This window comes from Rhopalosiphum maidis, chromosome 1 (genome assembly GCF_003676215.2).
Source record: "Rhopalosiphum maidis isolate BTI-1 chromosome 1, ASM367621v3, whole genome shotgun sequence".
In the NCBI taxonomy this organism is placed as follows: Eukaryota; Metazoa; Arthropoda; class Insecta; order Hemiptera; family Aphididae; genus Rhopalosiphum; species Rhopalosiphum maidis.
This window is the reverse complement of record NC_040877.1, coordinates 18,860,223-18,884,293: the sequence shown is the minus strand read 5'-3', so window position 1 is coordinate 18,884,293 and position 24,071 is coordinate 18,860,223. Positions and strand designations below refer to the sequence as shown.

Below are 24,071 nucleotides of genomic sequence, written 5' to 3'. Positions count from 1 at the left end.
AAATATGTACTATTATTGAAAAAAATTTAAAAATTAAATTTATTTTTAAATAATGTTATGTGTGCTATTACATAAATAATGTGTTAACTAGCAATAACTCCGAGAAAAGTACAATTAAAATATAAAGTAAAAAGATTGAATCAACAATTAAGAAGGCTAAAAAGTAAAATAACAAATCTTAAATAACTACTTCAATATTCAATGTTAAGAAGAAAGGATTGATTGGAGATTATGAACACGAAACATTGTTGAATGAATTTGAAAGCATGTCTAAGGAATTATATAAAAATCAGATAAACATTTAAATTTGAATTTTATTTTAATTTATTTAAAATTTTCAATAATATAATATATTATTATATAAATATTAAAAAATATAAAAAAACATTACCTATCTGTACAAACAATATCTTAGGGTTACACGAAACACGTGCTTATAAAATATATAATTTAGCATTTGTCGATCGATAACATTGAAGGTATTAATGCGTTCATTGTTTTTACGCTATTTGTCTGCGTTAAATCTATAATGTGTGTAATTCGTTTTGTGTTTTGTGATCGTCAGGGCTAGGATTTGTATGCAATAAAAAATTGTAAAATATACATTTTATTTACCAAAATATGTAAAAATATGCATTTAAATTTTTATAAGCTAAAAACAAAAATATAATTACAAAAAAACTATTTATTTATTAAAATATATCAGTGATTGGCTGTTTGTTTTAATATAGTATAATTGAGAAATAAAATAAAATTTATAATTCACATTCAACAGTGGAAATACGTGTTACATGCTATGACCATATACTTTTTTAAATTTTCGATTATAAATGATCGGCGATTGGATCGTAGTATTGATTTATATTGACTGAAGATTTTATCGCATACTTATTGTACCATAAAATTGTATTTATAAAAATAAAATTTATGTTTGACAAAAAAAACAAAGTTTAATATTTTAATCAGCTCAAGGCTATAATTAAATAAGTAATATTAATCACGAAATATACTATAAAACATGCATTTTTTTGTATTCTTATAATCAAAATATGCAATAATATTCATTTTATTCAATATATGCAATAATATACATTTTATCAAAAATATGCAAAACATGCAAAATAAAAACACCACAATTTATCTCATCTTAAGGTGATTCATGGACATTACTGACAAAATCAATAATTAGAAGTTGCAAAAAAAAAAATACTATTGCATATAAATCCTAGCCCTGGTGATCGTTAATAGAAATATTAAAATTGAATAAAAATAATGACAGATTAGTTTATAAGTTTATATGTATGTAAAACATTAAGAATAAAATCAGTTTATTCAGTGGATAATGTATATGCACAAAAAGTAATTCTTTTAAGTGTTTAGTTATGTTAAAAACAAGTAACAACACCTAACTAAATTTTCAACAAAGTAATTAACAACTTACAAAAACAAGTTTTAATGAAAATTCCTACAGAAGAATTAATAAATGAACCATACAAATGCAAAGATGTGTAAATAACTCTTTCAAGCCAACAGATATTAATAATTTAGTTGTTAGAGAATATCTATAAAATTAAAATTCCATATGACTTTTATTAGGCAACTATCAACGTTTCCTTTTACATAATAATAGCTAATACTAATGAGAGAATTATCATGTTTGGTATCAACACCATATTAGATTTATTAAGTCAAGAGGATTGAATTTAAAAAGTATAATAAAATAATAATTAATAATAGCTAAATAATAATATTATATTATAATAGTTTATACATAGGTTTTAATAATAATTTCAAATGGTTTAATTAACTCTTGTAGTGTTCAATATTTTTTATCAAACCAATTTTAAATTACAATAAATAATTAATTAAAGAAAAGTATTCAAAGGTAAGTTAGAAATTTACTTGCTAGAAGTTCAGTTGGCTGAAATATTATCTTATAAAATAATAGTAGAATATTATAAACATATTAAATTAAAATATAATTATTCGATGACTGTAATAGCATGTTCTTTAGTATAGTGTTTAGCTTTGGATTCAAATGTTTCTTTATCATTCTTAAATTCTTTTGCCTAAAAATCATGACACAGACATAAGTTAATATTTTTAAATAGAAACTGCAATGAAACAATGCATTTAATGTACATACAATGTCCAGTACAAGTGGGTCATTAGGATTTGGACAGTTCATTAGATTGCATATGGCAATCAATACGCCTTCTATAGTAATTAATGGTTTCCAAGCACCAGATGGAGGCATTTTCAAAATGTCCAAACAGATTCTGCCGCCACTGTCTATATTTGGATGATAAACAGGTGTAATGAATGTCACTCTAGGAGGTTCAAATGGATACCTATTGTCATAAAATTTGGTAAAAATGAATATCTAACTACATAACATTCAGGTATGATAATAATTCAAATTTACTTCACTGGTAATTCTATTTGCAATTTAAAAACTCCATTTTCATATGGAGAATCTTTAGGTCCACTGAGTTCTAAAACAGTTAAATATAATTTTTCAGCTCAACTATAATCTTAATCTCAAAATGATTTTTTTTTTTTTAAATACATATGTTTTACCAGCTTCTAAAACAGAAGTTGATCCTTCTTTTACGTTCACCTTCATTCCAAATGGGGGTTTGTCAAGTAATTGCCCTAGTTCTTTTTTCAAACGCGGTGTATTTAATAAACTAAAGTTAAAAAAAACCAATAAAATAAGAAATTTAACATCAATCCAAAAAACTATTTTTTTTTTTTTTTAAATCAATCATTTTTGTTTTAGAATATTTTAGCGAGGTGAAACATTTTAAATATATATAATTTATATTTAATCGTGGTCTTTATTAATTAAACTTCAATTGGAAATTATTAATCACTATTCATAACTTTTAAAATGAGTATTACAACCGTCCTAATCGACTTGCACAATTATTTCTTCTTTATTTTTCAACAAGATATTACAGCTTAGCAAATGTAGTTCAATTTTAGTTTAAAATAAATATATTTAACAGAATCAGTGCTAGATAAATAAGTAATTGGCTTACCGAGTTATAGAAATTAAAATGTTTGATTACATTTACAGCCAATCTACAGTTTAATAACTCCATTCAAATATTCAATTATATTTTCTACTAATGTTTGTTCAAATTTATCATTGTCAAAAAACAATTTAATTACAACCAAATACTCATATAAGACCACAGAGATTTTCTCCGTAGTTTGACACCCTATCCAGCCTCCATAAAACTACTTATTTTAACTGTATTTAATTTTAAAGATTACAAACAATTATTATATTTTTTAATATCTATAATCCATACAACATAGAAAAAACTAATGAATGGGATCAAAAAGACTAAGTGATTAATGTATTAAATGCATTTCCTAATTATTCGGTTTTAATTTAAATTTGTTAAATAACTATTTTAATTGAGCTTAGAGTATAATAAATAAGATGGTTTTCTATTATCTCTATCCTTTTAAAATTGATTAATTTTTTATAATTTGATCTTGTCTACATAATGCTTAAGTATATATTATAGAATATACCTATTTTAGAAACAGAAAATTAAGTCAAACATAGACATAATATTATTATGATAATAATTAGTTATGAATTACGATTATATATTTACAATATTCTTACTTCATATTTTAATGGTGAGCTTAGTCTTACAAAATCCAAATCTCCAAATTCGATAATAATAGTTATATTCAATAATAAATATATTTTGTTGCTTATTATTCTAAGACCATGCTTATAAGTTATGGATGTGAGTGATTAGAGGCATATAACACTGAATAAATGAAATACCTCCGCATTAATTTAGATGACTGCTAAGCACGGCTTACGGGCTTAGATTAAATCGTGCTCCTGAGTTACTGTGTCATAGATATATGAAAAATCACAAATTGTAAAAAAACCTATATACTGCTATTTCTATATCAAATCATATAGTCTATATCACAGTCTCACAAAGGTGCCTGTTATCTCAACTTTTATTATCACTTATTAAAAATCTAATATTTTACTAGTTTAGTCCGCCAATGTTTAAATTCAAATTTCAAGTATTAATTGAGTACAGACTAATTTTATTATTATAAACCCATATATTAGTATATTACCCACAACAACTAGTTATATATTGTATGGTTTGTTTATATAATTGTGTTCTAAATTATAAATTTTGTACAAAATGGTCCATCGGTGGAGTTAGTGGAACCAATGACAAAGATGACAAAACATTATCTTTCCGTTTGTAAATATTTTTAATTATTGAGGGACATAGGTACTTACACATTTTATGTGTATAACCCTTTATTTAATTGAAAAAATTATATTTCTTATAGTTTTCCAAAAAATGATTTGAAAAAAAAAATAAATAATAAATTATGTATTAGGTATCTATGAGGTGGCTAGACCATAGACGTATAATATAATAAATATATAATCTATAGTATATCTATTATATGTTTATTGGCCAAACGTCCCGTATTATACGGAAAAGTACCGTATTTCAAAAGTCAGTCCTGCTGTCCCGACATAAGCTTCAGGGACGTTAAATTGTCCCTTTTTTTAAAAAACTATGCTGTTTTTCATATGTGTACAAATATATAAAGAAAATTACATACAATTAAAATATAATCTTCATAAATCTGTATTAAATGTCAATAAAAGTATAATTATTTTCAAAATAATATGATTTTTGCTATACTATTATGATAACCGATTTGTAATGCTTCACAGCCCGTATAGAGGTGACGACGACCACGGCGCCGAGAAAGTGGGAAACTGTTCAAACACCATTTAAAATTAATACTAATAAATACTAAAACATATTTAAAAATTGTAAAATTATGATCCAAAAAAGTTTATTCATAATAAAAAAATTAATGTCCCGCATTTCTAGATTTTACATATGGCCACCCTAATTATAATCCATAGACCTTATAGTATAAGGTCTATGTTATAATCTTACGAGTTATGACAATTGACAATTTATGTCTTCAACGTATAATTCTAACTCTAAGAATGATCTAAATCTGAAATTTCGTTATTCGTGGTCTCCCACTGTCGATTGTTGCAGTAATTGTAAGAAAAAAATCACCACAATTGCCTATACGCTATAATTTTTTTAGTTTTTCCTATGATTCACCATTGAACTATCAAAAAATGAAACCATTGATGCCATCCGAAGTCGCTCGTTTAGTATATGGTAAGTACTTATATTATTAGATTTCTAGTAGGTTTTTAAGATTTATTTTTATAAAATTTTCATAACTAGCAATATCTTTTGAGGATTTGCGTCTTAAGACTAGAAGTTGTATAATATTGTATATTATTATACATTATTATTTTACATTTCATATCCTAGGTTAATGACGCTGTAGCGTACAAAAAAACTATTGTTTTCAACTTATCTTTACATAAAAATTTGTACCTTTATTCTGTGATTTTAGTTAAGTAGGTACTCATTAGTTTAAGTTCATTCTACATTAGGTACTACATATTTTATACTTGTAGCTGTATTATGCGGGTCATATTATGCTTTGTCAAAGATTTTATTCACTTTTTTAATATATAATAAGTTTAATAATTATAGTATATCGGTATTATATGCTACAAATTTTTATTTATTATTTTTATATTAATGGAAAGTATATCGATACAGGTTATTTGATGAACGAAAAAAATGAAGAAACTGCTAAATGTTTTTTAAAATCCACCCCTTGTTTAACTGAATGTTATCAGATGTTTAAAATTAACAGAGACTTTAATATAAATGTGAATGGATTCAATTTACATGAAATAGTTGACCTTTTTGGTACTATGTGTAGCATGAGTAAGTTTTGTATAAATATTATTTGTTTTCGATTATTCAATTTTTGATAAATTATAAATTCAAAAAATATTATTAATATATTATATATTTTGGTGTTAGTTGAAGAACGAATATCTGTAACATGTGAATCGAAAACATTAATTGAGAAATTACAGTATTTATTAGATTCAAATCATATATCAACTAAAGAAGATAAATCTATTGAGGTCAAATTAAATAGAGTTGACAAATGTGTTGGTAATAGAGTTCATACTAAAAATCAGGGTACACATATATTAACAAATATAGAAGCAAATAAAATTATATCAGAAGAATTATTAAAAAACCCGTTGTTCACTGAAATAATTTCTAATAATGTTTCTAAAATAAAAGGAGTTGAAACATTTAATAATGACACTATTATAAATTATGAAGATAAAGAATCTCAAATATTTCAAATGAATAAACAAATGGGTAGTACTCTAGAAAAAAAAAAAGATAAATTAAAAATAAATATTGAATCAATATCACAATTTAGTCCAAAAAATATTCATAATTTAATTTCCATGTATGTATTAATAATATAAATATTCATGATTAGTTTTAGTAATATATATATTTACTTTATGTTTATTATGGATTCTAATTTTGAACAAATGACTTGCTACAACTATATCTGTCTTATATTTAGAAAAATAGTATATACTAAAGATAAAGGGAGTGATGAAATGTTTCTAAGATTATTTTTATAAACTTAAATTTATATTGTTAATAAATTATACAACTTTTATGCATAATTTTTAAAAACTTTATTTTTATAGTGATCAGACAAAATATCAAAAAATTCCTGATGTAACATCACTTGACTTTATGCCGGAATTCTCTAAAAAAGGTAGGTTTAAGGATAGTGGTAAATTAGTTGATACGTTTCTGAATAACTAAAGTTGGCTGGAAAAAATTGATAATACTATAATTAAATGTTCTAAAACTCAAAAAGAAAGTTACAGTTTATTAGAAGGAGTTTTAGATCCTCCAACCCTTCAAAAATCATTAAACTCTACTCATCAGATCTACAAATAAAAAATATACTGGATGAGTTTTTAGGTATGTTTTCTGATCAAACCTGTAAAATAATTAATAATAAATGCATAGAAAATATTTAAATATCTAATAATATCTAAATATTTTAACATAAATGGTTTAGATGCATTTATAGATTTTATAATTTTACATAGCCTTTGATAGTGACATTTTTTTTTAAATTTTTATTATTTATAAAGATATTACCATTGTATATTATAAGATTAATTTTACATAAATTTAAAAATGATGTATCTAACAAAACACATTTTAAAAGAGTATTAAAATTGGGACAATATCAATTAATATCCAAGTGTCTTATCAATTTTTCAAATACTACACAATTAAAGCAAATATTTGCAAAGAATTTGAAAATAATGATTTGTTATCAAATCAATTAGCTTTACTATTGAGTGATTTATATAACTTTTAGAAAATAAAATAGACCCAGGTATACTTTGAATAAGTATGCAACTGAATAAAATGAATAAATTGTTTTAATATGATTTATTATATTTATGTGTATAATCTTTATTAATTCATTATAATAGTTTTTAAGTACCTAATTCTTATTAAATGCTGTTTACTAATATTAGTAAAAAAACTAATAAATTTAATATGACTAGTATAAAGTGTAGTATACATTTTAGCTTGTTAAAAATATACTAAATATTGATCATAATAGTGTACAATTATAAATCTATTAACACTTAAATACCATGAAGTTATTATGAGTGTTAAATAAAATTTAATATCTAAATACACTTTTTGAGTTTATATATAGGTAGCTGATAAATAAATTAACTATAAATCTTAAAAGTTTGATTTTATAAAAATATATTACATTATTATATTAAACTTTAAGTATCTGATATTGTTAATGTCATCTTTATTTTAAACCTTGGTAAATTAATTGTTTTTTTTTTTAGAAGAAGAAGAAGAAAAAGAAGAAAATTATTTATCCAAATCAAACTATGTGAAAATTGCTCCAAAAATAACTCCCATGTTGAAGATTCACCAAGGTATGTAAAATTAGTTAGTAAAAATATTGATAAAACTGTGTTAATAATTTCAAGTTTAAAGACGCTTTATTAACATTATATAATATATATATATGTATTTTGCATTATAAAATTGATCAGAATTACAATTAAATGTAGTTAGGTAACAGTAAAAATAATCACCACAATTGACATTTTTATCAAACTATATTTGGATTACCCAGTGTTATTTATTGAAATTTGTTTAGGCCTTAGCAAATAATAGAAGAATGTGCTAGATAAAGATCATTTTATGAATAACTTATTTTTATAACTTAATGTGGTGTTACAAATCATAATTGTTTTAGGAAATTAAGACATAAACTAGTACAAATAAGGGATATGATTTAAATAATGTATAAAACCTTAAAATAATAACTTAGATAAAAACGTAGAGACAAATGCACTTTATACAAATTAACTTATAAATAACAATAAAAATATAACTATTAATAGTTTTTACTTTTAGTTCCTGAAAAACATATATTTCCAAAACAAATAAAATATCCATTAGAAGTTCCTGGCAAAAAAAGTAAATTTTGGAATACAAATATAATTTCTAGACTGCCACCAATTCAGACTCCTGAATCAATTACTATTGAAATTCCTAATCAAAGTTCATTTGAAACTCAAGAAAAATATCATATTGATAATAATGACATCATTAGATTACCTGACGATTCATCTGAAGTGAATGATGTGATTCTTCACGATACACCAGGTGATAGATTAAAACCTGGTACAACAATAAATGTCAATAATAAAAAATTGTTAAAAATAGAAAGTGAAGTAATTACTTTTTTAAAAAAATTAGATAAGATAACTGAACTAAACAATGAACAACTTCCTATCAAATCTGATTCTTCAAAAAGTCAACGGGATATAACTCAAATCCACCTGGAACAGTCTCATGCTAATATTAATGAACAGAAAAATAATCAACATCAATTAATTAATTTGAAAAATGTGCCAAATTATGTTAAAACCTCAAATAATACCAATTGCACAATTATTGATTTGGAAAATGTTTTAAACCACCCTATTCAAACAAAAACTACTAACAATAAATTATTTACTATAACAAAAACAGATAAAGTTGAATGTACTCCTTCAAAATCTAAAGTAAAACTTTTGAGTAAATCTAAAGAAAAAAATATATTAAAAAAAACAAATATTGAAGCAAAAAGAAAACAAGTATACAAGTCTGTAAAAATTGAACTTTTTGGAAGTGAAATTTCATCGAGTTCAAGTTCAAGTACTAATGAACAGCACAAAACAATAATTATTAATAAAAAACCTCAAGATAAAGAAAAAAAATCTGGTTTTAAACGCATACCCAAAAGAAAATCAATTAATTCTTTATCATTTATTCTTTATAATAAAAAAAATAATAGTGTTAATAATACTTCTTGTGTTACTATTAAACATGATGATAAATTAGATGTTCACATCAGTAAGATCTCTAATCTACTAGACAATATGGAATATTTAAAAAAGGCAAAAATGTATGAAGTCATTACTGAAGATGGTAAACATGAGGTATGTTTATTACTGTTTTAATTATAAAATAGTATAGTAATCACTATAATCACTTATCCATCATTATTTGTGGATGTTAGGTTTGCATTTGCATTTGATGAAGATTTGCACTTTGCACATATAACAAAACTATAAAACAATGTAAAAAAATATTCTCTAATGGCATAATATGTAATATTTAGTTATACTTAATGTGACCATACATCCAATTTTGAATGGGGCGTCCTTATTTTTCATATCTATCCTGTTTTGAATAATTTTGGAAAATCTTCAGGACATTAAAATATTCCATTTCAGTTGCTAGACAAACAAAATATAATGAAAATTAATTTTTGTTGGCTAATTATTGTTTCTAAGGTTAAGTTTGTCATGAATTTTACTACTTGTTCTTGAAGTCACCGACTGACTAATTAAAACAAATTTATCTCAACAATAATAATTATACTACTATAAAATTTTCTTTTTAATTATCAAAAAAAAAAAAAAAAAAAAAAATTAAAATACCTATAATAAAAATTAGTTGTTTACCTATTTATTATTTTTATTTTTGATATTAAAAATAAGTTATTTTTAGTCGTGGCTATCTACAATTATTGATATTTACAAATGTTCATTTTTAACTATTTGAACATGACGATAATTAATAATAATTAAAGACAGGGTGATTTTTTGTGGTCTTGGATTTGGAGATCTTAATGTAGATGTATATTCCTTTTAATGCATAACGATTATTATTCATTTTTGTATTTAAAACAGGGTATAATATGCAAAGACACTGGTATGCTTGTTGAAGTTTGAATGAAATATGGGGCTCCCGTGTTGGTCATTTGTCTAGTGTTAAGATATTTATTAATTAGTGTAATTAATTAATTTCATTTTTTGTTCTGTATAAACATAACAATATGTAATTTTGTTTAAAATAGAAGTGATGACATTTTTTTTTTGTCTTATTTTCACCAAAAAAATAATTGGTTACTTTAGTTATACATAATAAATAATATAACAACAATTATCTAAAACTAATTACAGTGGTTTACAATAAAATATATGGGTTTTTAATTTATGGATATAGAAAACTCAACTATAGATAATGAGGGATTATTGTACTAAGGTTTCTTTATAATTTATTGTGTTCATTGTTTCCTATTTATTAGTTTTAAAAGTATTATCTTGATAAAGTAACTTTTTATGTAACAATATTTTTTAATAGCTCTGAATTTTTTTAATTTAAAATAAGTTATAACTACTCACAAGAATAAAAAAAATTACAAAAATCATAAATTTTATACATGTTATTTTTAATATTTAAAATGTTTAAATGTGTATCTATATATACGTATACATGTATAACTATATTTTATAGTTCGAAAACTAATCTATAAATGAAAAATTATATATTATTTTGTTAAATTGAACAGAATGTTAAAAATAAAATATCTAATTTCTTAGGCGCTTAAATTGATTATTAATAACAGTTTCATAATGGATTGTTTTTACTTATTATCATTATTTTATTAAATATTTTCCAGATGGTGTATTTAAATTTATCAGAACCATTTATTTTTCTTGATATACTCTCAGAATCAAATAATATACAACTATCCAATTCAATCACCTCACCGTTGATAACAATAAATAAAACATTAGATGACATTTCAGAAATAGAAAGTGGTGAATTGACAAATGATGAAGAAATACTCATGCCTGTACCTAAAACTCTTAAAAACGATGTTAAAATAAGAAATGACAAAGATAACACAGCTAGAAGGAGCCCCTCTATTTGGGAAGCCTCTTTTCATAATTATCCAACAAGATACAGAGACAATAAACATAGAGTAACAAACTGTTTGCAAAATAAAATCTATCATAAATATGATAAATATAGGTAAATTTTAGTGTACATTACCTAAAATTTAGCAATGATTATTGCTTCTATCTATTCTAATCTATTAAATCTATATCTAATCTATTAGCTTTTAATATATAATATGTATTAATTATAATTTAATATTTATCATGTAAATAGGCCAAACAAATTTCAACACCAGAATGAACAATTACAATTTAATAATCACAATCATTTTCAGAGAAGTCATGATCAAGATGTGAAAAGAGAGTTTTGGAAAGATTTAATAAGGGTTAACGATAAATTTAAGTATAAAAATGAAAAAGTTAGACAAAGTTACCATGATTATGTTGAAAGAAAAAATTGGCTCAAAGAATATTCAAAAATAATGTGAATAATATATCATACTCTAAAATTATTAGTTATTTTCCATTATACTAAATATTTTATTTTGCACCATAAATGTACAAATTACTTTATATTAAGAAAATGCATTAGAATTAAAGAATGACTTTCAAATATTTTCATAGAAATTATAAAATAAAAATACTTGTTAAGTTTTTATTAAAAACTAGTAATGCTAAATTTGATATCAGTACTTATATATTTATATACTAGTCTATATAATATAATATTTTATATTTAAGTAACCTATCGAGTATTATTAAAACTTAAGCATATTATAATTGATGTTGTTTCTTGTCATTTTTTAGGTCTCAAAGTGGTTTACAAAAGTTTCATAGGTCAGAAGATGTTGTTAAGAAGGCTCTTAAAAGGCCCATAAATCAAGAAATAAACAATAAAGTAAATGTATGTATTAGTATCTAAATAATGTCTTAAGTCTTTCATAATGTTTTTGTGTTGCCAAAGAAATATTTTCAAATCATTAACTTAAAAATGTTATAATATTAATTATAAAATATAACAAACGAAGCATAATATGTTACATACAAATAAATATTAAAGAGCCTATAATTTAAATTAATTATAAACTGGTTAATGCTTTGATGTAGAAAATTGCAATTAAATTGCAGCTCTTAAAACATAAGTATCATTCATAATAATATATAGTGTGTAGAGTGATACATTTTAAACCTCTTTATTAAATTAAATATTACAAATATAGATGTAAAATTAAAAGTAATTTAAATAAAAAAAGTTAAATTATTGTAATTTAGTAACTAAATTCCATCAAAATTTACACTAATGTAGTAAATAAATAAATTGTAGTATTAATTTGTAATGATAATGTATAGAAATTTAATTTTATAAAAGATTACATACAGGGAAATCCCAAAAATGTAGGTAAAATTTGGTGATACATTTGTACTAGAACATTTTCTTTTTGTTCATATCAATTTAAACTAAATAAATGTTAGTTTCTTCTTCAATAATTTCAATGATAAATAGAACAATAGATATTAGCCAAAATATGTACCAAGAACCATTGTATATTTCAGTGTATAGTGATGCAAAGCAGTTATATACGTCATCTTAAATTATATTGACCGTTACTGTTATAAATTGTTATGTTTATTCAGTAATTTTTATAGAATATATTAACTTGTGAATACTGATATAAACATAACAATTTTCCTGGTCGTCAATGAACCACAAATCCTAGGTAATTTTTTCCATAGTTGATTTTTTTTATTTTATGAATTAGTATTGTTAACATATTTGATTTCAGTGGCATAGACATTATTTATATAATGGGGGAGGGTCAAAAAAAGAAAACGACATAAAATGTCGTTTATTTAATTAGCTTATTAAGCTAATTGTAGAATGTAGAATGTTGCATTAAATGTATTTATTTATTTTTGTAGATTCCAGCTAAGGTGTCAAAAATTGAACAATAACGGTTGCTGATTAATGTTAATGTTAATGATTTATTGTCTGTTGTACACAGTCAAAATAAAAATATATAATTTGTTGATATAATTTATTTATATATATATATATATACACGTTAAATTGATTTCAATGATATGTTATTAGTTGTTACACTGAAAAAATAAATAGTAAATGTTTATTTATTTCAACAATATTGTGCAAAATTCTTTTAGTAAATAGCCCAATGTAACACAGTGTATAAGTTATTCTTATTTGTTCAAAAATAGAGATACCAAGATCGAGATACCAGACCAGTGTAATAGGTGGATATTCCCATGACTGGGTCGTAGATAATATATAATAATAGATCAAAATATGTGTATAGCCTAATTATTACATGCGAGTATGTGAGCACCTAGACTTTTAAATAAGTATATTATATTATCAGATGTAGGTGTATGATGTACAGTGTACATTGTACACCTGTAAGTATGTAAGTGGAGTGGTACCATCGGATTATATTGAAATTGCTCATAAAAAAATAACCCTACTAATTTATGGAATTTTAAATGTAGGTTACCAATTGAAAATCAAAAGTTGATAGTGATTTCACTAATAAACATAAGGGTGAAAAAAATTTAAATTTCAATAATCTTAGAAAAGTATGAAATTAAAAATTTTGAAAAAAATCAACTTTTTTTGAATTAATGAGTATTTAATGAATCACATCTGTTCTATCTGTAAATATATTTTTTTCATTGATCTTAGTAGGTAACAACTCAGCAGCAAAGACTATTAGTTATAATTACTATTACTATTACCATTGATTATAAATAGTACTATTTTTACCCAATGCTAATACTTAATATATCTAGGTTAACACTTAATTAAAGTATTTATAAGTAATTTATAAATCATATCACTGATTAAATTGCGTTGATTAACTTTGTTGATTTTAAGAAGTTCAGAATTATATTCTTCTGTTTATGGCTAGGTCTACGTGAGCGTGAGATATCTTGATTTATTCATACATTATGTATGACTTATTTAATAAATACCTACAGTTCACCAATGTATTGTAATTTTATAATAACTTTCATTATTATTAGTATTTATTCGTATAAGTCAAAACCATTCTAACCCCGCTAGTATGAGCGGAGTATTCATTAGCCGTAAAGAAGCAAGACAACATTATTGGGCCAATAATAATTGTACACAAGAATGTACCTATATTGCCTATATTATACTCCGTTTAAACAAAATACAGATTCCGACAACAAAACAATAATATTGGGTTCCTTATAATTATCTCATTAACGATATATCAAAATTAAATCACGTAAAAATGTTTAATCAAATATTTTATTATTTTTATTATTTCTATATAGATTAAAATTTATTGTAGCATATTACATAATATATTTATTAGAATTACAAAAATATGTATTTCCAATGTTATAACACTTGGTTTCATCTTAGCACTTTTCATCAAAGTATGAATAATTTTGATACTGTGCTTGATTAAAATATGAATTAATCAACTACTTTATTGAAAACCTAAACTGGTGACAAAAAATGAAGTAGTATTTAAAGATCAAAAGCCAGCCATACATATAAATATTGTTGTTAATAGTAACAAAATTTAGTTTTATTTAAAACAAATGTGTTACATCGACACTATAGCCATATTTTCAGTTTACAACTTCACTTGAGTTAATCTCTTCAAGAATTTTGCTGCATTTTCAGCTACATTACATTTCTTTTGTGGATTACATCTAAACTATAGCAATCACCAGCTGTTTGCAATTACCTAGCAATTATCTGGTACATATGCTGCAAGTAATATAATATAACATCGTGGACAAATAAATGTAGTCCACATTTTTAAAGAGGCTACATTATCATCACTAAAACAGTGTTTTAAAAATTAAAATTTCATAACAAAATCAAATACAAAATAATTGATTCCATCTATTACCCATTGGCCATCATGATGCTTAGGATTTTTTTCATATAAAACGGTTTAACTAAACATGTTACCTGGACAGTTTAGAAAAAAAGTGGATAGTTTTTCTCTTTGTATTTTTTTTCCGAAAACTATCCTTAAAATTGAAGATAAAAATATAAAAACATGTTTGCTGATTTTATAATTATATCAAACAAAAAAACAATGATTAATTGTGAATTCAACACATTCATCTTTACTTTCATAATCTATAAATTTGATTATTACTTATTAGATCTACAGTCAATCTGCAGATTTTTGTAAGTATATAATGAAATAAAAAAAACAATTTTGAACCGTTTCTTAAAATTGTTCTTATAAAATATTTAAAACAATTAAATAAAAAGAAAACAGTTAATATTGTTGCTAATGGTGACAAAATCTAGTTTTATTTAAAACAAACATGTTACATCGACACTATAAGCATATTTTCAGTTAGAACTTGACTTGCATTATGATTTTTTCTAGAAGTTTATTTATGATGAATTCCATAAAGGCCCACAGCACTTACGTTTTTAGTATAGTATGTATAATTTTATAATTGTACATGATTAAAATATGAACTACTTTATTGAAAACCTAAGGCAGTGAAAAACAATTAAATAGTATTGTAATTTCTAATTAATATTTTTTTCTTTTAGTGGAACGGATAAGATCGAAACTCAGCGAAAGTTATAAATTATAACTGTCCCGTTATCTATCGGTTTCTGCAACCCACTGTTAGACATATGACTGTGGTAAGAAACCCAAATATATTAAAAAAAAAGTATTATCTTAAGAGCAATGGTGCAAATATTAGCCAGGGAAAAATAAGTAGGAATATATGAAGAATTAGAAAATGATCCAAACGTACAATACACTGCTGGTGGTTCCGGTCAAAACTCAAAATTAAATAATTTTTTTTGAAAAAATGTTTATAAATATCATACTATTCATTTGTAAGTCAAGTAATTTATTTTTTGTTTCTGATACTTCGAAGGGGGTTTAAACACACGAACCCCAGCTGCGATCGCCACTGATGTTCGTTATGAAAACCTGGAAAACTATAACCAGCGGTACTGCGCCTGAACTCGATAATCATCAGTGATGATCAATATTATTTGAAAAGTTTCTTGTTTCTAATTTACTTTCCCGTTTATTGAATGATAGTGTTTTGATTTATTTTTATTCTCGTGTGACTACCTAGTATCCTAGTACTAACCTATTTAGATTTTATGCGTTTTACTTAGTACCGCGGAAACAATGTTATCGCTACCACTACCATCCTTCGCCGTACAAAGTTCGTCGTCAAAACGATACCTGTATAGGCATATACACGTGTGCAATGTTTCTTACTAACCCGCATCTATAATTTTGTACTTTGGTACAGCATGTTTTCTTGTACTCGTCAGTCGCCGATGATTTGTTTAATTGTACGAGTAGTATGCGTTTGTCCGTTCTTGTTATTTTAAAATTTGCTCATGAATTTTTTATATAATGCATATTTTGAGTGCATAATTTAAAAATGTTAGGGCATATAAATGCATATTTTTCCAATTTTAGTGCATGAACTTATGAGCTCTGATCATCACACAGTACATGAGTAGGTAATCACGGCGTTAGTCGATTTGGGGTCACGCTTGTACGCATGTACAGTCGGCTTCTGCAGGAAATTGGTCGCGAATCACCTCCGCCCGTAAAAATCACACATCACTTAAAGACGGTTGGATAAACATACGTTATTTCTAATCGCAAACCCTGAAGCTTCGTGTTCCATTGATATGAAAAAAATATATTTACACATTGCATGCATCTCATAATATGGTTATTCCATATTGTTTTATGATATAAATTCTTGCAATGAGCCAATGACTTCACAATGGATACAACTTTTCAGTGGATAGATGACCCAAAATTGAAAAACATATTCTGCAAAAATTTTGCTGTAATAATAAAATTGTTTTTAAAGTTATAACATTTTAAATATTGCTATAATTTTAAATTATAAGTTTTTTTGACACCAATGCAGATATCTTTTTCAGATATCTCGGCACATAAATTATTGAAACAAGGGTCTCTATGAAATAATGAAAAGCAAACATTAACTGTTATAAAAGTGACAATTGTGATAACTGGTTGAAATAACTATTTATAATAGTGATATTCGTATTTTCTAACATTAAACGTATTCATCTTTTTTATTAATGTATAATAAACGGGGTTTAAACCCTTTAACAATATGTAATAATTGTAAGTACAGTTCAGCTTATCTTAATATAATATATTTAGGATATAATTTTAAAAAAAGTTAAAATTAGTAGTACTTATGGTAATAGTAAACAGCTAAATAGTTATATTGTAATAATGTAAAAATCATTAATTAACAATAAATAGTTATAAAAAAAAAAAAACAATAATTTAAACAAGTAAATATAAATTTAAGGCCTTATATACATTCTGTCTGAAACTCTGAATATATAACGTAACATAACAAAAAAATCAACATAATCCATTAAGTATACAGTTTGACCTCTGGAGAAAAACGAGGTGGAAGTATAATTATTTTTGCAAAGGGAAACATGAAATAAATTAGATTTTCTTAATCCGTGAGCTTGTAAATTTAAATTTAAAACCAATGTGAAATAATAATTTCGCAGAAAAAATAAGAGTACCTAATAAGATCATTGAAATTGAATAAGTTATATATAACATAATATCCACAACATTTCTCCTTAAATCACAAGACGCGATCCCCAATCGGGTAATCTGTATATTATATGGGAATATTTAATTTAAAGCAAAATAGTTTTAAATAGTTTTTATGTATATTGAATATTTTTAATTAGACTTGTATGTGAAAAATAGTGCGGTGACCAGATAATTGACCCATACTCAAAATGAGACCTATCCAGGGAAAAATATAAAGTTTTTAAGGCATTGGCATTTTTAAAATTAATCATACTTATATTAATAAATTCTAGCATCTTAAAAGCTTTTTTAATAAAGCTGTTAATATGGATAGAAAAATCCATATTAAAATTAAAGATATCCCTAATTCCTAAGTCTGCGATGGAAATAACTCGTGTAACTGTATAATTATCATTCATATAATTATAGGTGATTATATTGTTTATTCGAAAAAACGTTATAATGTTGCACTTATTTATATTTGATGGTAGGTGTGATAGTCTCTAAATCTGTTATTTCCCGATTAGGTATTTAAAAACGCAAATATTTTAGATTCCTAAAATTAAACGTATTTTGCTTATTAATTATTAGTTAATTTAATTAATTAAACTTCACTCACTTCATTACTCCCGGTTGTAATATTTATGTATGGAAAAATGGACATAACTGAATCAAAATACGATTCATAAATATATAGTGCACTCGTGTTGAATAATAATAGGTGATTTCTTTCATACGCGATCCTTTAATTTTTTAACAGCACTTAGATTTGACACTATAAAACACTATTTCATATTTTTCTCGTTGTATCGAATAACACTAATCATATATAATGTGTTATAACAATTATGATTAAAAAAGTGTATCAATGAGGTTACTATGTAAACGTAACAATATTTATTATCGGTTGCTGGGGTGTAAACTTACAAAAATGTCGATTAAAAAGTAATTATAAAAATACAGTGATCGTGGTATTAAGCAAAATCGATGACGCGAAATCGTATGTAAATTATTATTATAAAAATCGAAATTATAAAATAAAATTTGTCGATGCACGTCATAACCAAACCGAAGGGGAGAGGATCAAAAGTAAAACGAGCATTTTTACGCATAACCAGCTTTTGAAAAAACGATTTTTTTTATTTTGGTATAACTCCAAAATAAATCATTGTAAATACTTGAAATTTTAACCAAATGTTTATATTAGCGTTATCTGTTTACGAATAAATTTTTTTTAAGTTATTTATAGACAATTGAAATTTTTGTTTTTTAATATTTTTTTTTTTTTTGATATGCCGATAAAAAAAATTAGCATTCCAAAAAATCTTTAAAATATAATAGAAGGTTTATTATAAGTTATACTTATTGTAGAAAAAAAAATCAAAAATCGTAAGTCACAATTTTTGTTTATAAACATTTAAAGTTCAAATGTTTACGAAATTTGTAAATATCGCGAAAATTTGCAAGGAATTTTGAAGTTGAAAATCCATAACATTTTTGTGATTTATACCTAAGGTTACAAAACTCAATACAAGGTTATCCAAAAGTTTTCCTTCAAGTAACTGTAAAAATAAATTCTAACGTCAATATAGAAAAAATTTTATGAGCGTATGGACTTTAATTTTTTACGAAATCGCGTAAAATAACGATATATTACAATTTAAATATATGAGTAGCCGAGTAGGTAATAATATAAAATATAATATATAATACTCAGGGGTGTTCCCATAGGGTATACTACATATACGCCGTTACTCTCAAGATTTTTTTTCAATATTATTGACACGCACTTTACCGGCTTTACTCCTATAGACCATAAAAAAATATTCAATGGTATTAAATGTTTATATTTCATAATATATAGTATACTCTCAAAAAAATTGATGGGAACACCACTGAATATACTAATTATCCTATTAGACTGACCAATCATCTACGTTCAGAATCGTTTTTCGTATACAATGATACCTGTCATTGCATTCAAATTTAACACATCTATTAAAGTGATCTATACTTACCATTTCTATACTATATAGCAGGGCGATATCCACTTGGCACTTACCCACCTTTTTATTCTTTAAAATACATATATTTTCTATGTATTTAATCTTAACATTCTTAACTAGATAACTTATTTATTTTTGTAGTGTCTTATTTGAATGAGCACAATAAATGATCAATTTTTGCTCTAAAATGTATTATATATTTATTTTTTTATATTTTTAAATTATAGTATATATTATTATACTAAGGATAACATGAATTTTTTAACATGAAAATAGTTGAAAAATAGAAACATAATTTAAATAAATACAATTAGTTATCACATTAAATTTTCAAAAAAGTTGAAGTTGTCTGACTTGATTTGAATTTACTTGTCTGATATAAACTTTTGTTTTATTTGCGCATTAAATGTTAAATAAAAATTGTTTTATTTTCTACTGAAAAAATGTCTTTCAAAATCATTTGCTTGCAATTGAATATTTTAAATATGTGAAATGTATTTAGATTAGTTAATTTTACTAGCTAAAAAAAAGAGAGATAAAAACCAAATTAATTTTATAAATAATGACATTTTAAATTAAAAATATTGGTAGTTGGTACATACTTAATGCATTTTGTAGTTATGCCAAATAATCAAAAAATATATTATTTTTATTATTATAAATTTGATATGAAATTCCGATAATCTTTCTACCGACTAGTGAAGTACCTGGTGATTAGTGACTACTATGGTTATCGTTTAACTGAGTCGAATGTACATAATTTATAACTACTGCAGGTCTTTACAAACTAAACAGTTTATAAGTTTATAGCACCACAAAAAAAAAAATCAAATTTTAAGGACCGATATCTCGTCAACGAATGATTTGAAAAACACAATTTATAAAAAAAAATAACTACAAATTTTTGTAAATTTATAGATAGGTTGTCATTTAAAAATCAAAAGTTGATCGTAGTTTCTGATAAAAAAAACTTGCTGATAGTTACTGATAAAAATAAAGGCTAAAATACTAAGGGTATATTAAAAATCGAAAACAATTCAAGTTATTCTTAAACAAAAAATATAATTTAGAATATCTCATAGATTTAGATGCTGATTTTATTACTATAAATATCAATGACTTTTTCAAAAAATATTTTAAAGGTGTAAAAAATGCCTCACCTTGTAATAAACCATTTTATAGGAGATTGAATTTACCTATCTTGGTTAACAATACTAACAATATAATAATAGGTTTATTATCCTACAAAATCGGCGGCCTCCTATTCGGTCAGCATAATTTTGAAATTATTACCTAATACATTGTGAAAAAATAATAAAATAAAATAAAATAATTGGCAATACAATAAAATGTTTTATAATATAATACAGAAAATTCCCGTTACAACGAATACCAAAACAACGAAAAATCCCGTTATAACGAAAGTCATAGAAGTCCTCTGCCGAAAACAGATTAATAAGAAAACTTATTCGAATTTTCGTTACAACGAAATGTCTGTTATAACGAAATCAAAATTTGGTCTCCTTGAATTCGTTGTAACGGGATTTTACTGTACATAAGTCGAATAAAAATTAATAAAGTACTTATAATACAAATAATTACCTTTACACAATTCCATGAACCTTCTGGTGTTCCTTAAGGTGACCACTTGTCAACTTTTCTTTTTAATATATTTATAAATGTTCATATCCAGTTTCATTTTTAATCAATTTAAGTTAAAATCTTATTAAAATGTATGGTAACTAATTAAAATAAAGCAAATGCTTAATTACTCTAAAAGTCATTGTAGGTACCTAAAACTGCAAATGTGACATAATTTTTTTTTTATTTTAATGAAAATCAATACAATTCAGCAAATTTCAACACCTAAATATTTAAATTTTCTAATGTATTTAATATTATTTTACTGAAATTCTTGACTCATGAGTAATAACTTCAAAAATTTACTTAATATTTTTGTATTGTATTGGCCGGTTTCACCATCTACAGACTAGAGTTAAAGTGCAAGTAACTGTTAAATCGGAGTACAGCCATATGGGATTTTGTTGGTTTGCGTTAATAAAGTTATAGAATTTATAATTTTTTAAAGTCTTGCAGTTATATTTTATAAAATTATTCATACAAAAGCTACCATTTTGAGCTTATCATTATTTTCTATTAATTTGTTTAAATATTGTTGCATTTAATAATGCAGTAAATATAGCAAAATAGTAAATACCTATATTATGATTTATTATTTAATTGAACTAGATATTAACCGCTGGCATGAACCAAAATACTGTAAGTTACATTTGTCAATCGTGTTAAACATAAATATACATATCGGTAATATTACTTGTAGCTAATAAATTTAAATATTGTGAGTGTTGTAAACAATTAGTACCTATATTGATATAACTTTTTAAAGACTAGCACTTATATTTTATAAGATTATTCACACAAAAGCAACTATTTTTAACTAATTTGTTCATATAAATACTTAAACGTGATTTCTTAAACTTAAAAATACTTAAACATGTTATCTGTTCAAATATTGGTCACATTTAATATTGTAATAGATATAGAAAACTAGAAATTTACTTTAGTAAATTCAGTTAACCATACAAATCTTGATGGCTTGCTTATTTTTTACTAAAATATACTAAATGACAACAATAATTTGTCTTGATGTCACAATTGTACATATTTCAAATATTTTCACAATCGTTAAAATTAAATTATGAGTTTTAAAATTGATAGTTTTTCAAAAATAATGAATTTGCTTTTAAATTTAGTTGATAAGGCGTAGACCGGTCGCTGCGGTGCCTGTACTTTGTACCGACGAACGTTGCGTACCGTGTCATAGAGGAAAGAAGGAAATACAAGAGTTCAAACAGTAGAGATGCCAGATAGACAGGAAAGATACAGAGTACTGAGGAATCTAATTATTAGGAAATCAAGGGAAGCAAAAGAAAAATATTTGGAAGAAATGTGCAGTGAAATAGAAACCCTCATAGAGACAGGAAGTAGAGATGAAGCATATAAAATGGTGAAAAAGTTTTTTGGCCAACATAAGCCCCGAGTAGAGGGAATAAAAGATAGCAACGGAAGAATGCTATACGAAAAAAAAATGATATAGCAAAAAGATGGAAAGAATATCTAGAATTTCTGTACAAGGGGGAAACACTTAAGGAAAATGAAACCGAAGAAAGAAACGAAGAAGACAATGAAATAGACCCAGTTATGAGAGAAGAGTTCAATAAAACTTTGCGGAATCTGAAAAATATAAAAGCAGCAGGAATTGATGGAATACAAGCGGAGTTTTGGAAGGAGTTGGGAGAAAAAGTTAAAAGGGAGTTATTTCAAATTATCAAAGTCATATACGAAACTCGTGAATTGTCTGAAGATTGCGTAAAGAGCCTAATTATCCCCATTCCAAAGAATACAGCAGCAAAGAAATGAGAAAAATACCGTACCATCAGTCTGCTATCCCATGCCTCTAAATCAGAGCATTAACAAACATTATATTCAAACGTATTGAAGATAAAATAGAACAATCTTTGACGGATTCAATCAATTTGGGTTCAGAAGGAATTATGGGAACGAGCAAAGCAATGTTGTCTGTTGAAATAAACAATTAATATTAGTATGCATACATTGTAAGCACACAGGAGCACGTATCAATATATTATATATCATTGTTTAACTTTCTATTGTAATGTGAAACAATACTTATTAATACCATATACATACATAGGTATGATTATGTGACGTCAATGACGCGTATATATAGGGCTCATATTGTGTACAAGACTCACTCTCTCTTGGGTCACTCTCTGATACTCATTGACATGGTACGTTGTACGACGTGTGTCTATATCTAGTTGTATGTTACATTTATATTAAACTGTTATTATAATCATAAAGTCGTGTTATCATTTGTGTTAAATACCTCAATATTCAATATTACTAAGGCTTCAATTTCAACATTGTCGCTAAGGATAATCATTCAAAAAAGGATTAGGAAAGACAAACAAACATTTATAGGTTTTGTGGATATCGAAAAAGCATTTGATAATGTAATCTAGAAGGTTGAGTTTTTCGTTGTAAAGAGTTTCGTTATAAAGTTTTCACTGTATTTATAATTATATAAAATTATTTAGTATGTATGTGTGTATGCAAATGTGTATTTTGCATATTATACATTTATACAGTTTTTACTTATTAGAGGAATTCGTATTGACCTATCAGTTT

At 24.7% G+C, this 24,071-nt stretch overlaps 2 protein-coding genes across 3 annotated transcripts; one reads left to right on the top strand and one right to left on the bottom strand.

Moving 5' to 3' along the window:
* Window positions 1–1,806: 1,806 nt before the first annotated feature.
* Window positions 1,807–3,950, bottom strand: LOC113549171 (ubiquitin-conjugating enzyme E2 T-like). Of its 2 annotated transcripts, none has more exons than XM_026950352.1 (5): window positions 3,815–3,950; window positions 2,581–2,690; window positions 2,426–2,495; window positions 2,147–2,351; window positions 1,807–2,069 (listed from the first exon to the last, which is right to left on the bottom strand). In XM_026950352.1, exons 1-5 carry the CDS (start codon window positions 3,820–3,822, stop codon window positions 1,983–1,985), a joined length of 480 nt encoding a protein of 159 aa, XP_026806153.1. In that variant the 5' UTR covers window positions 3,823–3,950; the 3' UTR covers window positions 1,807–1,982. The 2 variants fall into 2 exon arrangements, with proteins under 2 accessions (XP_026806153.1, XP_026806154.1); XM_026950353.1 differs by having other exon boundaries at window positions 1,810–2,069; window positions 3,647–3,935.
* Window positions 3,951–5,173: 1,223 nt separating this feature from the next.
* Window positions 5,174–13,186, top strand: LOC113560292. Its single transcript, XM_026966071.1, has 12 exons — window positions 5,174–5,216; window positions 5,673–5,843; window positions 5,943–6,390; window positions 6,644–6,714; window positions 7,832–7,924; window positions 8,412–8,854; window positions 8,921–9,303; window positions 9,337–9,481; window positions 11,011–11,366; window positions 11,508–11,717; window positions 12,041–12,131; window positions 13,154–13,186. Exons 1-12 carry the CDS (start codon window positions 5,174–5,176, stop codon window positions 13,184–13,186), a joined length of 2,487 nt encoding a protein of 828 aa, XP_026821872.1.
* Window positions 13,187–24,071: the final 10,885 nt, after the last annotated feature.